The 19,031-nt window shown below is 41.8% G+C and overlaps 3 protein-coding genes across 3 annotated transcripts in view; 2 read left to right on the forward strand and 1 right to left on the reverse strand.

Annotated features, from left to right (window-relative positions):
- LOC139209360 (piezo-type mechanosensitive ion channel component 2) overlaps positions 1–10,891 on the forward strand; it is a 31,143-nt gene extending 20,252 nt beyond the window's left edge. Inside the window, exons 32-56 of the mRNA XM_070839021.1 lie at positions 86–175; positions 277–365; positions 982–1,047; positions 1,288–1,400; positions 1,574–1,694; positions 1,773–1,847; positions 2,037–2,203; positions 3,147–3,346; positions 3,484–3,645; positions 3,837–4,157; positions 4,286–4,544; positions 4,730–4,918; positions 5,037–5,244; positions 5,567–5,699; positions 6,449–6,596; positions 6,690–6,904; positions 7,077–7,235; positions 7,340–7,487; positions 7,750–7,938; positions 8,071–8,163; positions 8,421–8,590; positions 8,891–9,007; positions 9,317–9,396; positions 9,572–9,797; positions 10,636–10,891. Coding sequence (XP_070695122.1) covers positions 86–175; positions 277–365; positions 982–1,047; positions 1,288–1,400; positions 1,574–1,694; positions 1,773–1,847; positions 2,037–2,203; positions 3,147–3,346; positions 3,484–3,645; positions 3,837–4,157; positions 4,286–4,544; positions 4,730–4,918; positions 5,037–5,244; positions 5,567–5,699; positions 6,449–6,596; positions 6,690–6,904; positions 7,077–7,235; positions 7,340–7,487; positions 7,750–7,938; positions 8,071–8,163; positions 8,421–8,590; positions 8,891–9,007; positions 9,317–9,396; positions 9,572–9,797; positions 10,636–10,891 — 3,994 coding nt within the window. The remainder of the gene's footprint in view (positions 1–85; positions 176–276; positions 366–981; positions 1,048–1,287; positions 1,401–1,573; positions 1,695–1,772; positions 1,848–2,036; positions 2,204–3,146; positions 3,347–3,483; positions 3,646–3,836; positions 4,158–4,285; positions 4,545–4,729; positions 4,919–5,036; positions 5,245–5,566; positions 5,700–6,448; positions 6,597–6,689; positions 6,905–7,076; positions 7,236–7,339; positions 7,488–7,749; positions 7,939–8,070; positions 8,164–8,420; positions 8,591–8,890; positions 9,008–9,316; positions 9,397–9,571; positions 9,798–10,635) is intronic.
- An 864-nt stretch (positions 10,892–11,755) lies between these two features.
- atp5f1e (ATP synthase F1 subunit epsilon) lies at positions 11,756–13,380 on the reverse strand. Its single transcript, XM_070839914.1, has 3 exons — positions 13,273–13,380; positions 12,776–12,903; positions 11,756–11,942 (listed from the first exon to the last, which is right to left on the reverse strand). Coding segments are annotated over exons 1-3 (162 nt in total). The 5' UTR covers positions 13,305–13,380; the 3' UTR covers positions 11,756–11,940.
- Positions 13,381–13,937: 557 nt separating this feature from the next.
- On the forward strand, positions 13,938–18,615 carry LOC139210124 (PRELI domain containing protein 3B-like). Its single transcript, XM_070840101.1, has 6 exons — positions 13,938–14,035; positions 15,208–15,376; positions 15,558–15,647; positions 16,024–16,094; positions 16,185–16,287; positions 16,396–18,615. The coding sequence occupies exons 1-6, from the start codon at positions 14,004–14,006 to the stop codon at positions 16,510–16,512; spliced, it is 582 nt and encodes a 193-aa protein (XP_070696202.1). The 5' UTR covers positions 13,938–14,003; the 3' UTR covers positions 16,513–18,615.
- The last annotated feature ends 416 nt before the right edge of the window (positions 18,616–19,031 follow it).

Genomic DNA, 19,031 nt, shown 5'->3' on the forward strand with positions numbered 1-19,031 from the left:
TGAAAAAGAATATATGTCAAAATCTAAAAGTGAGTGAACAAACAGCACAAACAGGTCTTTTCCTCTGTCTCTCTCTTCATCTAAGGGGTGCTGAGCTGTTTGAGGCCAAAGTGAAGAAGCTGATAGCAGCCCGACTGGAGATGGAGAAGAAATCTGTCGAGACTCTGAAGAAACAGTAAGACACGTGTAGAGTCAGCATAAAGTACATGTCCAGCAGAGTTTCCCCTCTCAGTCTCCCATTTATTGCTAACATGCATTTCCACCCTCTTTCTGTAGGATGGAGAAGATCAAATCTAAACAGAAGAGTCAACCTGCAGCAGCAGACAAACCAGCTCTTCCTGCTGATCAGCAGCAGGTGACACTGGGTAATATTTGACTCATTTGACTATAATACTAGGTACCTTTTATTGGTTTGTCCATGCTCACTGCACCACTTTATCTCTGGTTTCCTGCACAAACTGTCAAGTTCTTTCATTTTAAAAACCGCTATGTTGCACATATTTTTATGATAATTTTTTTCTCACATTCTGCATCGTAAATATCTCTATTTTAGATCTTATGTTAGTTATTATTATTATTTCTTGATTATGCACCAATATACCAAGGTAAATTCCTTGTAATGTGAAAATTGTAATCCTGAAGGCAAATGAATCTATTTTCTATTTCTGTAACAACCCAGCAAAGAGTGAGCAGGCAGTCACAATTTTATAGGCATGTCTAATAACTCTTTTCATACAAGAGAGATCTTATATTTTTGATAAAACACCTCATGTTCCTATCCTTGTACATTTAAGCTAAATTCATTTTTCTGTAATGACGAATGATTATGTTCTGTCAGCATGGGTTGTATGATCCAGTTTTATCATGCACTGTTTGTACTTGTGTGAGTGTTAACTTTTTTTTTTTTACTTCTCCATTATTAGAAGAGAGAAGACCAGGAAATATCAGAGATAACTAAACTGATAGCTCTTTGTTTTCCAGGCGATGAGGAGAAGGCGAAGAGAGATGCAGGAAAATGGTGGAAGCCGTGGGTGTCTCAGCCTGGAGGTGAGCAGTAACATCACACGACCTAAACGCTGCTCTGTGCTCAAAGGTCAAAGGAAGAAAACAAGCAACCAAGAAGATTTATTTTTTATTCCTTTAATTAGTGCTTCCTACAAGAGAGACGTTTGTATTCCAGGTTATACATTAAAACAGTAAATACAGCCTTCTGTCGTTGCCCACTGAGTTGCTGTACTTGAGCAGATGCAGTTTGATTTAGTTTTGGCACTGCTCTGTTTTATGCAGTGGAAAACAACTGTGGCTACCACCTGTTTGAGAGTGACAGTGAGGAGGAAGAGGAGGAGGTGGCCGAAAAGAAAGAAGAAGAGCAACCAACAAAGAAGAAATCTGCTTTCCAGGTGAGAACAAGAAAAACTCCTGAAGCACAATAACCGATGTCGAATGAAAGGGTCACATGTAACACTTTCTTGCTCCTTTAAAAGCGAACAAAGACAATTTGATATCAGTACATTGGATATCGCTTTCTTCACACATCAATTGATATGTGTATCTGCTGTGTTTGATACCTCAGCTGGCCTACAACGCCTGGGTCACCAGCCCTAAATCAGCTCTGAAAGACCTCAAGAAAGACAAGAAACAAATAAAGAAAGAGGAAAAGAAGAGAGCAAAGAGAGAGCTGCAGAAACAGCAGGGTGAGAGACATGTGATGTTAATGTATAATCACTCTAATTTCAATCACATCAGTCTAAACTGTATGATCTTTTTTCCAGGCATTGACAGAACGGACTCTAGTGAGGATGAACTGGATGAAAGCACTGTGGAGGAGGAGGGAGAGGAGGAAAAAGGTAAACGAACTGTTCAATGCATTACACTTTACTATAAACCACTGGATTCTACGGCCTTCTCACTTTCTGTTTGTTGTTGTTGTAATATTAACAAACAGCAGTGAAAATCTGAAACTCAGGAGCAAAACCTCTAATATTCGGACACATCCACGCTTGAGTTAACTCACTTCTGCACTCGCCCTCTTACAGAAAACATTCTGCAGCGTGTTGTGAGCACCTTGAAGTTCAGCTTGGTGTTCTTTCAGTCCCTTCTCGACGACATGACGGAGGGTCTGAACTCGTTCTGCAAAGACAACCTGGACATTTCCAAGGTGCTGCGCTTCGAGCGAGCGTTACTCAGCCAGCAGCAGAAGAAGGTGAGAGGAAAGGATTCAAAACTGATGATTGGTGAGGTGCAACATTTAAAAAAAAAAACCTTAAATCCTTCCATATCTGATTAATGTGATGTGGTGTATTGAATATGACAGTAAGTAAATTCAACCCCAGCAAACATTTTTGTTTCATTATGACTTTAATGTATCTTTGTGACAAACTGATATCAGCTAATATATAGAAACTGAAAAGTAACAGCACTTTTTTTTCCAGACCTAGTCAAAGTTTGTTTTCCAGTATCATTTTGATGAATAACTATAAATATTCGGTTGGCTAAAGAGGCTACAAAACTAAAAGGAAAGTGAGGCTCTGTCTGTTCACTGCATTTAACTGCTGTTAAATTTAAGGCCAAACTTGATCTGAGCATGTTTGTGCTTTAAACAAACACATTTGGCTGCCAGTTCATGAAGTGAATTTTACATGATAAGATGTCTTAAAATAAGACTATTGGCATTATAGCATTAAGATAAGATTTTAAAAAAACATTCATTTCAGATAATCTAGTTAAGCCTTGTGTGGATGTTTTACAGACATGTCCCTTGGGTCTAGTTAAAAATGACTCAAATAAGGACAAAGTCAAGACAGGTGATCAAGACAAGTGACATTTACTCAAATTAAGTCAAAGGATCTTCCTTAGGAAGTAGTAGATAAAACATTTATACTATAAACAAGACCAACTAAATTTTGAATTGAAATATAAGACACTAAGTCTTTAAGATTTGTATGATGTACTTCGAACAATATGTACTGTCTGCAGGTTCTGTTTAAAAATATGTCACCTTTCAAAAGCCAAATCAGTCAAGTCCAGCCACTTAAAACACAAGTAGTAAATGACAGAGTGTATTTACATCGTGTGATCCTAAACACAAACATGTAGTACAGTATATTGTTCCCACATCCACGTACATACCATCCCTCACTGTGCAGGGCAAAGACGTGAGCCAGGAGAGTGTGAAGCAGTTTTATGAAAACTGGATGTCCCGTCAGAACACACTTTCATCTCAAGATGACCTCGACGAGCCCCTGCCTCCCCCGTCCTCCCCGCCCGCTGTCTCCTCCTCACACCACGCCTATGCTAAGCTGAAGAACCAAGCCTCCAAGTTGTCCTGGGGCAGCAGCATTTCCAGGCTGGTTACTGAACTATAATGTTCTCATCCTCTTACCTTCTTCCTATGTGTGCGTGCATGTGCTGTATGTGTGAAGTTAGAACCGCCGACGCTCAGTGCCAGAGCTCACCTGCTGTCTCTCTCCTCCTCACCTTCAGCTGTATGACAGATGAGACGATGCTCGGTTCCCGGCAGCCGACCCAGGAAGAGCTGGATGAGCCTCTCGCTGTGTCTCCTGCTGCTGAAAAGCTCAGACGGAGGCTCCTGAGAACAGCCAACGTCGACTTGACCTCCGTTGAGATTGATGAACTTTCACCAAGGTGAGGGAGAAATCTTTATTTATAAAAAGAACATGTACAGATTTGCTATCGGGTTGTGGAGAGAATCCAGGACTGGATCACAGTATATCACCACACCGACAGAAGCTGTTTGTTTTTGATAATAATATGATAATATTTTATTTTATTTGTTGTGCAAAGTTACCCCCCGTCTCTATACGTGTCTTTAAAAGCTGTGAAGATGGCGACCTTCAAAAGGAAGACCACGAACAAAAAGAGGACGATGAGGAGGACACGAAGGGTGAGGCGAAATGTGAACAAGAACAAGGAGAGGCGGAGGAAGAGGAGGAACAGGAACACAGAGAGGAGGATCATGAGGAGATGAACGAGGAAACGCAGCGGAGAGATGAAGATGAATGTGGTGATTACCCAGAATGCACCTCGTTAAGCTTCAGGGAGAGCGATGGGGAGAAGAGCCTCGACTGCGCAGGATCTCCCAGACCTCTGAGTGAGGAAACGAGGAACCTCACTGCCAGTGAGCTGCTGCTTAACAAGTCAGTCGTCACAACAAAGTTATTCCTCACAAAAACAAGATTAGAGAGGCAAGCTGCTGTGTGACATTATGACTTTCTAACATCTGACTCCTTCTCTTTTCCTGCCTTCCCTCTGTCCATTTCTGTAGCATGTTTGAAAACGACGAGATCTCAGACTCCGATAAATTCTTCATGATTTTGCCGAGTCCACTGAAACTGCTGTTTGCCCTCTATAACACCATGGTGTCCAAATCAGAAATGCTGTGCTACTTTGTCATCATCCTAAACCACATCGTGTCGGCTTCGTTCCTCTCCCTCATCCTGCCCATCCTCATCTTCCTCTGGGCCATGCTGTCTGTGCCCCGGCCCACCAAACGCTTCTGGATGACCGCCATAATCTACACAGAGGTAAGTGGTTTCGACATCGTGTGGCAGGTTTCACATAATATTTCATATGTGAACATAAAGCACAGAGAAAAGAACATTATCTGATGTTTGATATAAGGACTGACATTTCTCACTGTGTCTTATTTGGTGATAATATCCATCATTTAAGCTGAAACATGTTTAACACTCGTCTCTGTTTCTCTCAGCTGACTGTTGTGGTGAAGTACTTTTTCCAGTTTGGTTTCTTCCCCTGGACCACGTCTGCTTACCGAGGCATCAACGCCGAGCGGCCCTTCGCCCTGCCCAACATCATCGGGGTGGAGAAGAAAGACGGCTACGTCCTCTTTGACCTCATTCAGCTGCTCGCTCTGTTCTTTCACCGGTCTATTCTCAAGGTAACCATGAAACAGAACCACCGAAATTCATCTGCTCAAAAAGTAATCTGCTGCTGTACGTCTTACAAGACACCACGGACACCTTAGTCAAATTCTGTTTGTGTCCATGACTGTACAGTGCCACGGGCTGTGGGACAACAAGGAGGTCGAGATGCCTGATTTTTTCAAGAAGATGAAGAAGAAAGTGGATAAGAAGAAGATGACAGGAGGAGACAAGACGGGCGGCAAAGACAAACCTCAACGGCGGCTGAAGTTCCTCCCTCTCCAGGCCTCCACCACCTCCATGTTCTGCAGACGAAGAAAAGGCAACTCAGTAGAATCTGAAGGTGAATATTCAGAAGAAGTTTGAGATATTTTGATCCAGTTCTGACCAAAATCTCATATCCTCATATATTGGTCATGTCATATCCAAATAACATGATACATGATAAATTCAAAAGCTGCACCGGGCAGTTTGCTGTTGGATTTACAAAATGGAGGATTAAATTGTTGGAGGTTAAAACTACAAAAGTCAACACGAAACAAGGTTTTGGCTTGTTGCCAGGAGTTAGACTGGACTTTTTAAATCTAAATCTGACTGTTGTTTCTGAGACAATTTATGTCTAACATTACTCTATTTCTCGTTGCATTTTTTTTTTTTTACTGGAGAGGTGAAGCCCAAGAAGCAGCGCAGCAAGAAGAAGAGACATCAGCGACACAAGGCTCCGCTGACCAGGAAGCAGAGGATCCGACAGCAGATCAGAGAGAGGATGCTGCAGGCCAAAGCTGCCATCATAGAAGTGTGCGTTGTTCTGTTTAGGTCCACATTTGATGTCTTAAATCAGCATCGACTACTCTGTCTGTTCTCAGGCAGGACTAGACACCATTTTGAGACACATTTTCTAATTTAGGGGTGGGTGTTATTAACAAAGCTAATATATACAACAATTATCACAGTGTTAACTTAAGACTAAAATCTAATTCAAGCTCGACACAGTGAAAAGGTTGTAATGTGTTTAGCTAGACTAAAGCCGTAACATTTTTCAATTATATGTTTCTTTTTTTAGTTTGATCTGACAGGTGTCAGTAAGATTGAACTTCATTTATTTTGACATTAGAAATAAATCACAAAATAATCTAAATAATTAATTACTCCTTATCAACATTATTTGGGGTATTTTATGCCTTTATTAGAAAGTCAACAGTAGAGATGGAGAACAACATGCAACATATAAAACCTGTTGGACATCATGTTTGATGGTCTGTAATCTTTATGTCACCAGTAACCATTAATTAATCACAGCTGTAGATTTATGCAGAAAAGAGGGATTTAGTTTTGCATAATGTAACTTTGATTTAAAACCAGGAGGTCGGCATATTTATGCATTTTGTTCATTAAAAACACATCAGATTCCAGCTAATCAATCAGTATTGTAGCACTGACACCAGTTTGTCTGTCTGTTAAGGAAACAGGAGACATGACACAGAGTTTGTGGCTCTGACATCTTGTAGTAAAGTGTGTTCTGACGCTGTTTATTCTTTTTCCTACAGAGCCCTTCACATTTACTTACCCATAAGGCAGTTTTTCTACGACATCATCCACCCAGAATACAGTCCTGTGTGTGACGTCTACGCCCTCATGTTCGTCATCGATGTGGTCAACTTCATCGTCACTATTTATGGGTACTGGGCTTTTGGGGTAAGAGTCTGCCCTGCCTCTCATCAAACCCTCACATATAATATACATCACGCACAGTTTGACACACTCCGGCTGATATTTGTCTTTCTGTAGAAATACTCTGCAGTGGCCGACATCACGGAGTCTTTGTCGGAGGACCAGGTTCCTGAGGCCTTCCTGGTCATGCTGCTCATGCAGTTTGGCACCATGATAGTGGACCGTGCCCTCTACCTGAAGAAGTCCCTGCTGGGAAAGTGTGTTTTCCAGGTGGTGCTGGTATTTGGCATACACTTCTGGATGTTCTTCATCCTCCCCGGGGTCACAGAGAGGTCATCAACTGAATTTATTATTCAACTGATCCCTAAATCCACCTCCTCGAGGCTCTACTTGTAGAATTTGAATTTTTGATTTAAAAATCGTAGAAAGGAAAAAGACGCATTAAAAAAAACAAAAATTAATCTTAGATATTTTTTGTTGTCTGCTGCTTGTTTTGATCCACAGGAGGTTTAATAGGAACCCTATTGCACAGCTCTGGTACTTTGTAAAGTGTATCTACTTCGGCCTGTCTGCTTACCAGATCAAGTGTGGCTACCCAAACCGCATCCTGGGTAACTTCCTCACCAAGAACTACAACTACCTGAACCTCTTCCTCTTCCAAGGGTAAGTGTTGAGAGTGTTTGTGATTTGTTTAAAAATAGTTTGTAAAGCACATTTTAGATAAACGACATAAATGTCCCAATTTCTTCACGTTCTTCCTCCTCTAGGTTCCGTATGGTTCCCTTCCTGACGGAGTTGAGGGCGGTGATGGATTGGGTTTGGACCGACACCACTCTGTCTCTGTCCAGTTGGATTTGTGTTGAAGACATCTATGCTAACATATTTGTCCTCAAGTGCTGGAGGGAGTCAGAGAAAGTAATTGATTACTTGCAGTACATGTACTACTCACCATCGTCATTATGTATAGACGGCTGTTACTACAACACCACACACACTCAAAGTTATTAAACAACCCGGAAGGTGTGTTGAATACATGATTCCCTGCCTTGTGCTTTAAAATGACCATAAGATTTATATCAGCAGGGTTGTTCCTTATAAATTGTGGCGTTTCTCTTTTTTCTCGTAGACTGAACAATGATTGGTGAGAACTACAGTAATTTGATTGTAATTCTTCCAGAAATACCCCCACCCTCCAGGGCAGAAGAAGAAGAAGGTGGTGAAGTACGGGATGGGAGGATTCATCATCTTCGCTCTTATCAGCATCATCTGGTTCCCGCTCCTCTTCATGTCTCTTGTCCAGTCAGCGGCCGGAGTGACCAACCAGCCGGTGGACGTCTCCATCCAGCTCAGCATCGCAGGATATGAGGTCAGGATGGAAACACGTAAACTTAGCACTAACTTTCAACTTTAGCTGTTTGTCCAGCTGTGTAGTTCAGGCATAGGTCATTGTCCGTCAGTGTGCTTTAACTCTTCAGTGTGTCTGATTGTGTTTCCACAGCCTCTGTTCACCATGAGCGCCCAGGAGCAGAACTTGATCCCGTACAAGGAGGCTGATTTCAACAGACTCACCAGAGTCTACGCAACTAACCCAGTGAGACGCACTTTGTTTTATTCATTTATTCATTCAATTATTAATGTAATTGTATAGTGTATCTACTGTGTATGCTCACAGCCATGAGGGGGAGCATCACATATGTAGATGATACAAATGGTGCAAATGTCTTGTATCATGTAACTTCTGGCTTTTAAATCTTAACTGCAGGGCAGCACTCCTGTTCATGTGAATGAGGATTGAATTAATTTCAGAGCACTGTGGTGACTAAATCTAAGCCCCCTTCTCTCTCTCAGTCTGCTATGCAGTTCATAATGAACTACGGGGCGGACGACATTGTGGCTGCTAAGATCAAGAGTGATGCCAGTCTGCTGTGGAGCATCAGCCCGGCCAGTCGAAAGGCCATGATACAGGAGCTCAGCAACTCCTCTCATATATACATGACCCTACGCTGGACGCTGCTCAGGTCAGTGTGTGTGTCCCTGCTTGCACTGTGTCTGAGTGTGTGTTTGTATAGTTATGAAAACAAATTTGGGTTTTAAAGGGCAGGTAAGATTTGGTTTTAAGGTTTTAATGCCATTTAGATTTGGCCCATTTTATGATGTCCAGCCCTTCAGCAGACTGACGTCCACTGAAAACCTCCTGAGTTTGTAGTCAAGTAGTCAATAAAAGAGAAGTAAGATTTTCTCCTCTTGTTTTAGAGCAGTGGGATTGTATATGATCGTAACATCAACCAAACCAAACGCTCCTCTCCTGCTCTTCTCAGGAACGCGTCCATATCAATGAACGCAGAGACAGTGGGAGAGCACACTGTGAAGTTTGAGGACAAGGCCTTGATGGAAGGGATAGTGAACATGCTCAAAGGCAACAGCAGCAAACCTGTGTGAGTCTCAGTCAACAGACAGTTGGCTTTTACTTGGCTGTACTGTCACTGTTTGTCTTCTTCAGGTGTTGAAATGCAGTTTTCAGACTTACTGGCTCAGTTACATCAAACAAACATATTAGTGATGACTATGATTAAGACCAATTCATACCTAAAAATCCGTTAATAAGTATGGCACTAAATGAGTTGAAATGCTGTATGTTATCTGCTGTTTTTTAACACTTTTACTGCTTCAGCAACATCAGTAAGTATTTTCTCTGTTATGACTTGAGCTCAGAATGTGTTAAACTGTGTTATTCTGCCCTGTAGGATCATTCATTCTCTGCTGCCCAAGTTTCTCAGAGGTCCCAAAGGGCCGGAGTCCAAAATGGCGACCAGGATGAACGTAGGTTAGTTATGGTTTATTATACGTTGACCATACAGATTCAACTCTGTGTGCTCTCTTTCTGTTTGGGTATATCAGGCCACATTTTGGTTTCTGGGCTCAATAAAGGATAAGAAACCAGTCTTGTACTGATCTCTGGTTAAAAACATGCACTTTAACTCCAGCATGTCTTCCCTCAGAGCACTCTGACCGCCCAGAGCTCCAGGCGCTGGCTTTCTTCAAGCCCATGTCGGTCAAACTTCAGCAGGTACTTGGGACATCAGAGGCAGATGCAGACCAGTGGTGGGTGGTGGAGGAATGCTCCATACTAGTCACCTCCTCCGACCGCGAGTGTCAAAGCATAGAGATAGTGGTGATCAGTGATAAAGTCAGCCCCTCCAGTCTGGGCTTTCTGGCTGGACACGGGTAGGTAACAAGACATCTCACCCTCATGTTGTCAGAAAGTCCCTCTCATGATTGTGGAAGTGTCTGCTTCATTCCTTCAAGCCCAGCTTCCCTTTATTATTTCATTTTAAAGTGGCATTTCACACTCCAGGCTGCAAAATTTTTGGAAAGGGTCCATCAGAGCGCCTCTGCCAGCAGCCAAGAACGGGCTGTAATGGCTGCAATGTAATCCTTGTGGTTGTTCTTAAAAGTGTCTGACAACATTACAGAAATAATCTCTGCAGAGACAGACCTGTAAGATCCTCTTTGTTTTACCAGAAACAGCCACTGTATTGTGCTATTCAAAGCCACCAGATTCCATTGACAAATTGAAGTGATTTTACCTCAGAGAACACAGGAATGGCTGGTCTACTGCTGTTTCAATGGGTTAGTTTGTTTGTTATTGTGTGTTACACAAACATTGTGTTGTATCTGAACTAACCCTTTAAAACACCAAAGTTACACAGTAACACAAACAAAGTTAACTGATCCAGACAGCGGTAGACCTGCAACTCCCATGTAAAATTACTATTTTTGTCAATGGAGTCTGGTTGCTATAAACTGAGTGATGTCACGGCTGTGTGAGGTTCTTTGATTAAAGATCTTACAGGTCTATCTCTGTAGGGATCCTCTCTGTCATGTTGTCAGACACTCTGAATAGCAATCTTCCTGTGAGTGGCAAGAACGAGCACTTTTCATGGCTACTAGTCAGTTATTTTGAACCCAAAATATGTAAAAATAGAGCCCAGGTTAAAATTGTCTGAGTTATCCTTTAATGACAGATACTTATTTCCCTCTGCTCCTCTTCTGTTCACCACAGCATCGTCGGCCTGTACATGTCAGTGGTGCTAGTCATCGGAAAGTTTGTTAGAGAGTTCTTCAATGGGATCTCCAGGTCCATCATGTTCGAGGAGCTGCCGTGTGTGGACCGGGTCCTGAAGCTCTGCACGGACATTTTCGTGGTCCGGGAGACGGGAGAGATGGAGCTGGAGGAGACGCTGTTTGAGAAACTCATTTTCCTGTACAGATCGCCGGAGACCATGATCAAGATGACCAGAGAGAAGAATGACAGCTAGGATTTGGTAGCACACCATCTGTTAGTATGGAACCTCATCGGTGAAACGCCATCTGTGGATGAGTCCACGCCGAAGTCCCTTCAATCCAAATGGAAGTATTAGAGCAAATAAAATGTGGTTCAGTTGTCATTTCATTCTGATTTCAAGCAGTCAGTTTTGGTAAATGGAGCAGCAGGAGGAACATGTGATCCAGCTGTAACCAAGAACCCTGCTGAAGTGCCCCTGAGCAAGATTTTGAGTCTGTCTCTGACCCTCATTGAATTTTTTTCTAAACCAAATCTGCACTTGTATAAAGATGACTCAAATGGTTTTCATGATACCGTTACATAGTGTTCATACTGTCAAAAACAGTTTGAATTTAGTTTCAAAGGTCACTCATTCAAGTTTCACTCATCTGAGATTTGCTTGATTACTGACACGTTAATTCCTGACAAAAAACAAAATGTCTTCAAATGACTAAATACAGGACAGAAAATCAACAGTAACATGTTAGAATAATATAGAAGGTACTAAATCATAATGTGAATTAATCTGAACTACAGTTAAATGAATCAAAAGGTGCCTGTCAGTTATTTGATTTGGCTTATTTGATTTTGAGCCCAATGGAAAAAGCATGCACTTCTAATGATTTTGGACTCAGGTTTTCACTGGAGTGCATTACACACATGCTACTCCATCAACAAACAATTGACATATTCTTGGATCAACACACACACATACCTCTGTAGATACCATCTTTCTGTATATGACTGTAAACTTAGTGCACTGATTTATTTATTTATACCAAATAAATTCTTACAGAGAAAAATGTTTCAGTGTCTGATACCATTATCACCAACAAGGCAAGAACACAAGGAGGCACAATGTAGTCCCGATATCTTTAATACAATTTTAATTACAAATGAAAAGGAAGAAAGAGCAATTTCATGAAGGTTCCCAATCTCCCACAGGTTGTCTTGAGGTCATCCATCTTTTTTTCCCCTTCTCCGTACAGGACAGTGACTGGATCTCACATCTCAGGGTAAAACTATCTACATCACGGTCTCCAATCCTGGACAGAGAACAAGACAGAAGATTTGAAACATTATGTTTTGCATCCCATGCGGAACAAAAGAATAACTATTATCTGTGACTGTAGGTTAGTCTAGTTGAACAGTGAACACTTTCAACTTGCACAGAAGCGGTGAAAAAATAATTTAAGAGCAGTAATGGGCAGACACACCCTGAGGTGCAGCACCATAAAACATCACCTCTCTGATATGGACGATGGCCGTTGGACAATTTGAGTATGAGAAGGACAAATCTAATGCGACCGACTACTGGAATCCCCTCACGTTCAGAAAATTCAGCTTGCTGATGTGATTCTACACTGAATCGTTTGGTTAAGAAATTTTGTGAGAGGCTGCTCAAAAACTAACAAAGAGGTCTGCTGAATATTGTTCACTACATATGGAAAAAGTATAATTTAACCAGAGTACACTGAATGAATGAATGAATGAATGAATGAAGTCTGGGCAGACCAATGACAGGTAACCATGTACCGAAGACAGCTGTGGGTGTGCAAGATTTCATTCCAACCTTGTCACCAGAAAACTCTGGTACGATGCATTTGTTGATGAATGACGGTGCATCAACTATAAACAATACAACTAGTAATTTCACTTTTGACAACTCTTATAAAATTTAGGATGCAGGACTATCTAACGTGTGTGAATTCTTCCACCACTGTGTGTGAAATGAAAACCTGTCTCCACTCAATGTCACTGCTGCCTCTCCTTGACCTGCACAGCCTGTCAGGAGCCGTAATGGACTCATGTGCACACAATACATCACAATCTCTTCATTTCCTCTGCGCTGGTTAATTGTAGTGTGTAATTAACTTACATGATGCTGCTGTTTTGGGTTTGAGGACTTTGACGTTGGACTCTGCGGCCTTCATTGCCTCTACTTTGAACTGCGGCTTCATCGCAGCCCGAACCGCGCTAGCGCAGATAGCTGAGAAGCGGATGTAGCTGCAGAGAGGACACACTTGTTAGCCGCACGATGAAGGGCAACGGGTACCGACACTGATCGCTCAAGAAAAACATGCGATTTTAATGTTGATGAATAACGTAACTGGAGCATTAACGGAAAAAGTCACATCTTGCACGGCAATTAGCCAACGTTAGTGCCGTAAATTAAACGCATGGGTGGAAAAAAAGCTAGCTTCATAGTTAGCTAACTAGCTAGCTAGCTAGCTCTCAGAAGGACTTCGTTAACAGAATAACAACAAGGACTGAGAGAAAGTATTTAGTAATAATAACAAATAAGTGTAATAAAATTACATGGTCAGCACTGGCCACCACTGCAGATAAACATTTATATATATATATATTTCTTACCTTAAGCCTGCCTGTCTCCAATAAGCGACCATCTTGCCTGTTTTGTGGCTTCAAGGACAGGTCGTGTTGGTGCGTGATGACGTATTTTCAGCAACGCTGGTCTTTCCCTCACCCAATAAGAACAGTTCTCGGTGATGATTGACAGCTCTGACGGCCACTTGTCCCGCCCCCACATTTAAGTGAGAAGAAAATAAAATGATTCAGAAGTGCAACAAAATATTTGGATAATAATACGAAATATAATCAAAAATACATTATTATGTAGCATTACAGGTTAAAACTGAAAAAATGTTGTAGATTATTGATTGGAAAGTCATATAACCGGAAGTAAGCCTTTGCCAGCTGCAACATTACACTAATGCGCATGCATCAGTAATTAAAATAAATTGATTAATAATACATTTTTCTCAAATCGGCCGTTGTACGTGGGTGCTCTTATTGCTTTACATATATTTTGGTGTTAATACTTTTGTATTTTTACTTGCGGATTTTTTCTTGTAATACAGTGTTTCTGTAGTGTGGTTCTACAATTTAACTTAAGTAAAATATCTGAGGAATTAAATGTATGATATCAATGAGTTGTTCTGGATGTCCGGTTCTACCACCGGGGGGCGTCTCCACGGCTGAGGCCGCATAAGCGCTCTCTCCTTCGGCCCCCTCCTCCTTCCTCACGTTGATCACGCTGACATTAGTCGCCGGCTCCCCGAGCCCTGACAGAAAGACCTGATAAAATGAAGATCTGGGCGTCAGAGCACATTTTTAAGTGAGTATTGTTCTCACCATGAAGATGTCTCATACAAATGTGTCTGTTAAGTGACCGGTTTCTTCGCCTTTAACTAGTTTTTCACAGTGTCCGGAGCACAGCTGCTAGCCTCCTTAGCAGCTAGCGTTGCCCGTACTGTAAGTTAGGTAACTTAGCACAAAGAGCCTACCGGTAACTTACATAACCGCTTTGTCGTCCGTCTAATCACCGCATTTAATAAATGTGACCTCAATTCTTCTTAACTATTTGGTTAAATAGTATTTGTTGGACTTAATGCGCTAGAAGTAAACACTTTGCTGGCTGAGTTAACTTGTAGCTGAGTTAACTTGCTTTTTCCTGTTAGCCTCTAAGCTAACTCTGGCTGTCAGATGCTGTAACCTTAGTTAGCCGTTTACGTCAGTGTCACTTTTAAAGGTTATTGCAGTTCAGTTTCAGCTACAAGTTAATATAAAATGAAGGGATTCCCGTGTTTGAAATGTGTCCTGAATTAATCTCGCGAATTTGACACAATGTACCGCCATCGTGAGTGTTACATAACGGTCTGTCCAGAGTCACTGAGATGAAAACACAAGGACGCGTCTATTTCCTGGATGTATCTACTCATCATCAGACAGGAATAGTGTGTATTAGTAGTCGGGGTCATTTAGTGTATTTCCAGTATTTTCTAGATGGATCTATGGTGTTGACAGTCCCGAGGGGGCGTTCCTCCTCCTGCCTGTCTGTGGCCGACAGTCCTCACATATTTACTGGTCATTCCTCCATTTTGATTCTGCTCCAGTGCTTCTTATTGACAATATCAGATCTAATCAGGACGTGTTTAGGAAACGGATGTCTGATCATTTTCGCCTTTTTTTTCCATTGATCATTTAAATTAACCTTGTGAAATCCAATGAACGAAGTCTACCAACCATGAGAGATGTTGTTGTACCTCTACACAGATCAACATACACAACAAGTTTGACACATTTTCTACTAAAATACCAAATTATATTCCTCCTCTGCAACCAGCTGTGTTTACTGTTCCTGCTGTTTTTACCTGCATCAGTGCTGAAAAGTGCTGAATGCATTTGATTTTAAGGAAATTCCATATAAAAACAACGAAGGCACTGACACATCATATTTTAACCTTTAGAAATTTGCGGTTTCTAATGTTTTGATATTGTTTTTAACAGCCATCCATGGGAGACGGTGACCAAGGCGGCGATGCAGAAATACCCCAACCCCATGAACCCCGGTGTGTTTGGTGTGGATGTCCTGGACAGACGCGTGGACACAGAGGGGCGGTTACACAGCACCAGACTGCTCAGCACTGAGTGGGGGCTCCCCGCCATGGCCAAGTCTGTAAGTCCGATGATGAGAGAAACTCTGGAGCTGCAATGATGCTTTAATTTTGACAGCTAGTATTGGGGAGTAGGAAGCGGATGAGAGCAGCCTCTCTGACTGACGAAAGTATCTATCTATCTATCTATCTATCTATCTATCTATCTATCTACCAAACCTGAGTTGTGTCCTTTTCCGGCAGATCATTGGAGTAACAAGGACATGCACTTACGTTCAGGAACATTCAGTGGTCGACCCCAAAGAGAAGACCTTTGAACTGAAATCTACAAATGTAAGTGGCACTAATACAGATTATTGTTGATTATATGTGTCATTAAGAAACGTCTAAATTAAGTCCCTCTAAACCGTATTCGTTTCCTCCTTCATCCTTGACTCTTGACTTTCATTAAGTAGTCATAGCCACGTTGAAGACTTATTGCATCCTGATCTAATTTTGATCAATGTCATGCCAGGAGTGACGGTGAATTGCTTTATTTATTCCTGTGTTTTTCCTGCTGTTACATGTTCACCATGAGAAAGGTCTTTTTATAGCAAGAGGATCAGTCACTATGGCTCTGCTCCACACTGTAGCTGCTGTAAATGAACTGAAATACATTTAAATATTGCATGTGAAAAAGACTAATGCCTAGTTTGTTTCGTCCATCCAGATCTCCTTCACCAACCTGGTATCTGTGGACGAGAAGTTGACATACAAGCCACATCCGCAGGATCCTGAAAAGTAAATGACTCAATAATTCTTCTTCTTCTACACTGTGTGGGTTGTTTCAGTGTGTTTGTGACCGTTTTGTGCGTGTGATCATGTGCTCAGGACGGTGCTGACGCAGGAGGCTCTGATCAGTGTGAAAGGTATCAGTCTGAGCAGCTACCTCGAGGGTCTCATGGCCAAGACCATCTCCGTCAACGCCGGGAAGGTGACGCCATCTTTAAAACCTCCCAATAAGTCGTCATGATAATGTATAAACATAACCACCAGTCACTGCGAGGTATGTTTTGTAACGCTCTTCCTTTCTGTGTCTCAGGGTCGGGAGGCGATGGAGTGGGTCATCAGACGATTAAACACAGAAATCGAAGAGTTGGCGGCAACCGCTCGCGGTACTATACGTGTTCCCATGGCAGCAGCTGTAGCAGACAAATGATCCCGGCCTTCCCCGCTGCGTCCTCCACCATCATGAACCGATGGATCTCTCGGACATTTTCTCTCACCTCACCTGCCAGCACAGCCTATTAACCACAGCCCCATCCTTTGGCCCTGCGTATGTTTGTCTGTGTGTGAATGTCACAAGAACTCCCCGCCTCAGCAGTTTGCGCCGGCGAGTTTGAAAGTCACCGCCGCGGGGAGTGACGGGGAGTGTTGAGCTGATGACAGTTGAAAATAATGACAGACAAAAGCAAACAGGGTTGAATTGGACTGCACTTGAAGCTCATAGGACTTTGTCTTGTGATGTTAAAGCTCTTTTTTTTTTTTTTTTTAAATTCACACTGTGCCTCCACATTTCATCTATGTCCTCTTTTCTGTCTTTCTCCCCTTCATGTTATATGTCTCATCTCTCTCTAACGTTCTCCTTTTTATTGACTACTGCTAACAGCTGAAATGAAGCCACCTTCACTAACTTTTTCTGGACCGGCTGATCTTACAGCAGAACTGACCAAAACATCTGAACACCAACAGCCCACCAGAACAAACCGGCTGTAACAACTTAGAAAAGACACGGAAATATCGAAGCTCCAGGCTTCTATTCCCCTCTGTCCTGTGAGTTTTTTTTTTTTTTATTTCTCCTCCTGGACAGAGATTTTTTTTTTTTTTTTATCACACATGGATCTGTAGCTAGCTGAAGACAGTCTGAGCAGTGAGCTCAGAGGATGCAGATCTGCGTGCGGAGGCCAAACAGGAAAGCCAGTTTGTCGGTGTGCTCGCAGGTCCGGTACACTTAGATTTTTAGATTTTTTAAAAGTCTTGTGCCATCAGACTGAAGTCTACCAGTTTTCTGAGTGAGTTTTTTTCAGTCCAGAATACAGAGTTGAGCTGAGGGTGGTGATGAGAAGGTTTTTTACAAGACTTAAGTCTCAAAGCATTTAAACAAAGTTTGAGATGCCGTGTTTTGCTTAACTTACCTTTTGAAGAAGTTAGGGTCTGTCTGAAGACGTCTGCAGGGTGGACTGGTTGTTTTTTTTTTTTAGGGTCACTCTGGTCTCGTTCTGGGCAACAAAGTCTCTCTCGTCTTTGTTAGTATTTCCTCTTACACTGTGTATTTGTCAGCGTTACAGTATCGGAATGTGCATACTTGAATGTGTAACTTATTTTCAGCATTTGTACTTAAATGCACTTGAAGTGGCAGGACGTAATCGGCACTTGCGGAGCTGCAAGACGAGTGCGTGAGCGCTCGTCGTGAACGTCGTCAGGGGAGCTCAACAGGGTTACGTTCAGGTCACTGAGTGTGCCAACTTTTAATGTGAATACTGAAATAACTGTACTGATTTAATACTCCAGGACACTTCCAAACATTATTTATGATCATGAGCAAACCCACCCTATGCTTCACACTGTCTATAGATGTTATTTATAGTAGATGTGTATCAGTGAACATTAACATAGGCTGTTAAATTGATCAGTTTTAAAAGCTGTTGGCTCGTGGTGTTTTTATACTCCATTTCTCTCTTATCTTACCGCAGATTCTCAGGTGCTACATAGTTGACCTTTGTTTCCCTGTTTGCTTCTTTCATTAAGACCACATTGAGATGAAGGTGACTGTAGACATTTTAATAAGGACAGCTCTACAAATAAAAGTTTACATTAAAGGGGTTTGTGGCACAGCTGAAGCTATTTTAGTGTTACAAGTCTTCCAAGATGCTCCCCAGTCAGTGTCTTGCTCTGCTATTGTGGTCTCAGATCTTTTCAACACCTGCTTCCAGTTCAGCTGAGGTTTCTCTTTAAAACCTTGTTCATAACCGACTATCTGTTGCTCCATCTGATCATGTGTCGTTCCGCCTCAGGACCGTTCTGTTTGAAGTCCAGTCTGCTGCCTCACTGACCCGTCGGCCAATCGGTGTCCTCACAGTGTCTCCTCTCATGACTGACGTGTGTCATTTTTCTACGGGGAACATTTTAGGAACAGTGGCTGTAAATAGGCTTGTATTTATATTTTTGGTGGTGTTACATTCCAAGAATGTGAACATGTAACAGAGTCTAAAGAGTGCACACTGAAATGTTTCAAAATAAAGAGATGTCATTGTTTCATGAACATGGTGCTGACGTTTTCACTGAAATGTCTCGACTTCCACTTGAACTCTTGAGGTTTATTCTCCCTCGTAATCGACCGATGTTCAAAGAGAAGCGTTAAGCTCAATCAATATTATTTTTATTAATGTGAAGTGTTTGTCATAGTGTTGCCTCTGGTGTTTCATATAAGTGTTTTTGCCTCCATGTTTTTGGCTTTCATTTAAAAAAAAATTTTAAAAAATGGCTTGGCTCCTGACAGTCTACTATGACTCAGGACTCATGTCAACTGCACATAACAGGTAAATATATATGAAATTAATCAGAACCAAACAACAAATGTATGTTTCATTTATCTAATACCATTAAAGTAGATTATTACTGTAGATAAATCAAGATGGTTATATTCCTCAGCCAGAGACGGTGTTGAGTAAAAGATTA

The sequence above is a fragment of the Pempheris klunzingeri genome, chromosome 11, assembly GCF_042242105.1.
Source record: "Pempheris klunzingeri isolate RE-2024b chromosome 11, fPemKlu1.hap1, whole genome shotgun sequence".
Taxonomy (NCBI): domain Eukaryota; kingdom Metazoa; phylum Chordata; class Actinopteri; order Acropomatiformes; family Pempheridae; genus Pempheris; species Pempheris klunzingeri.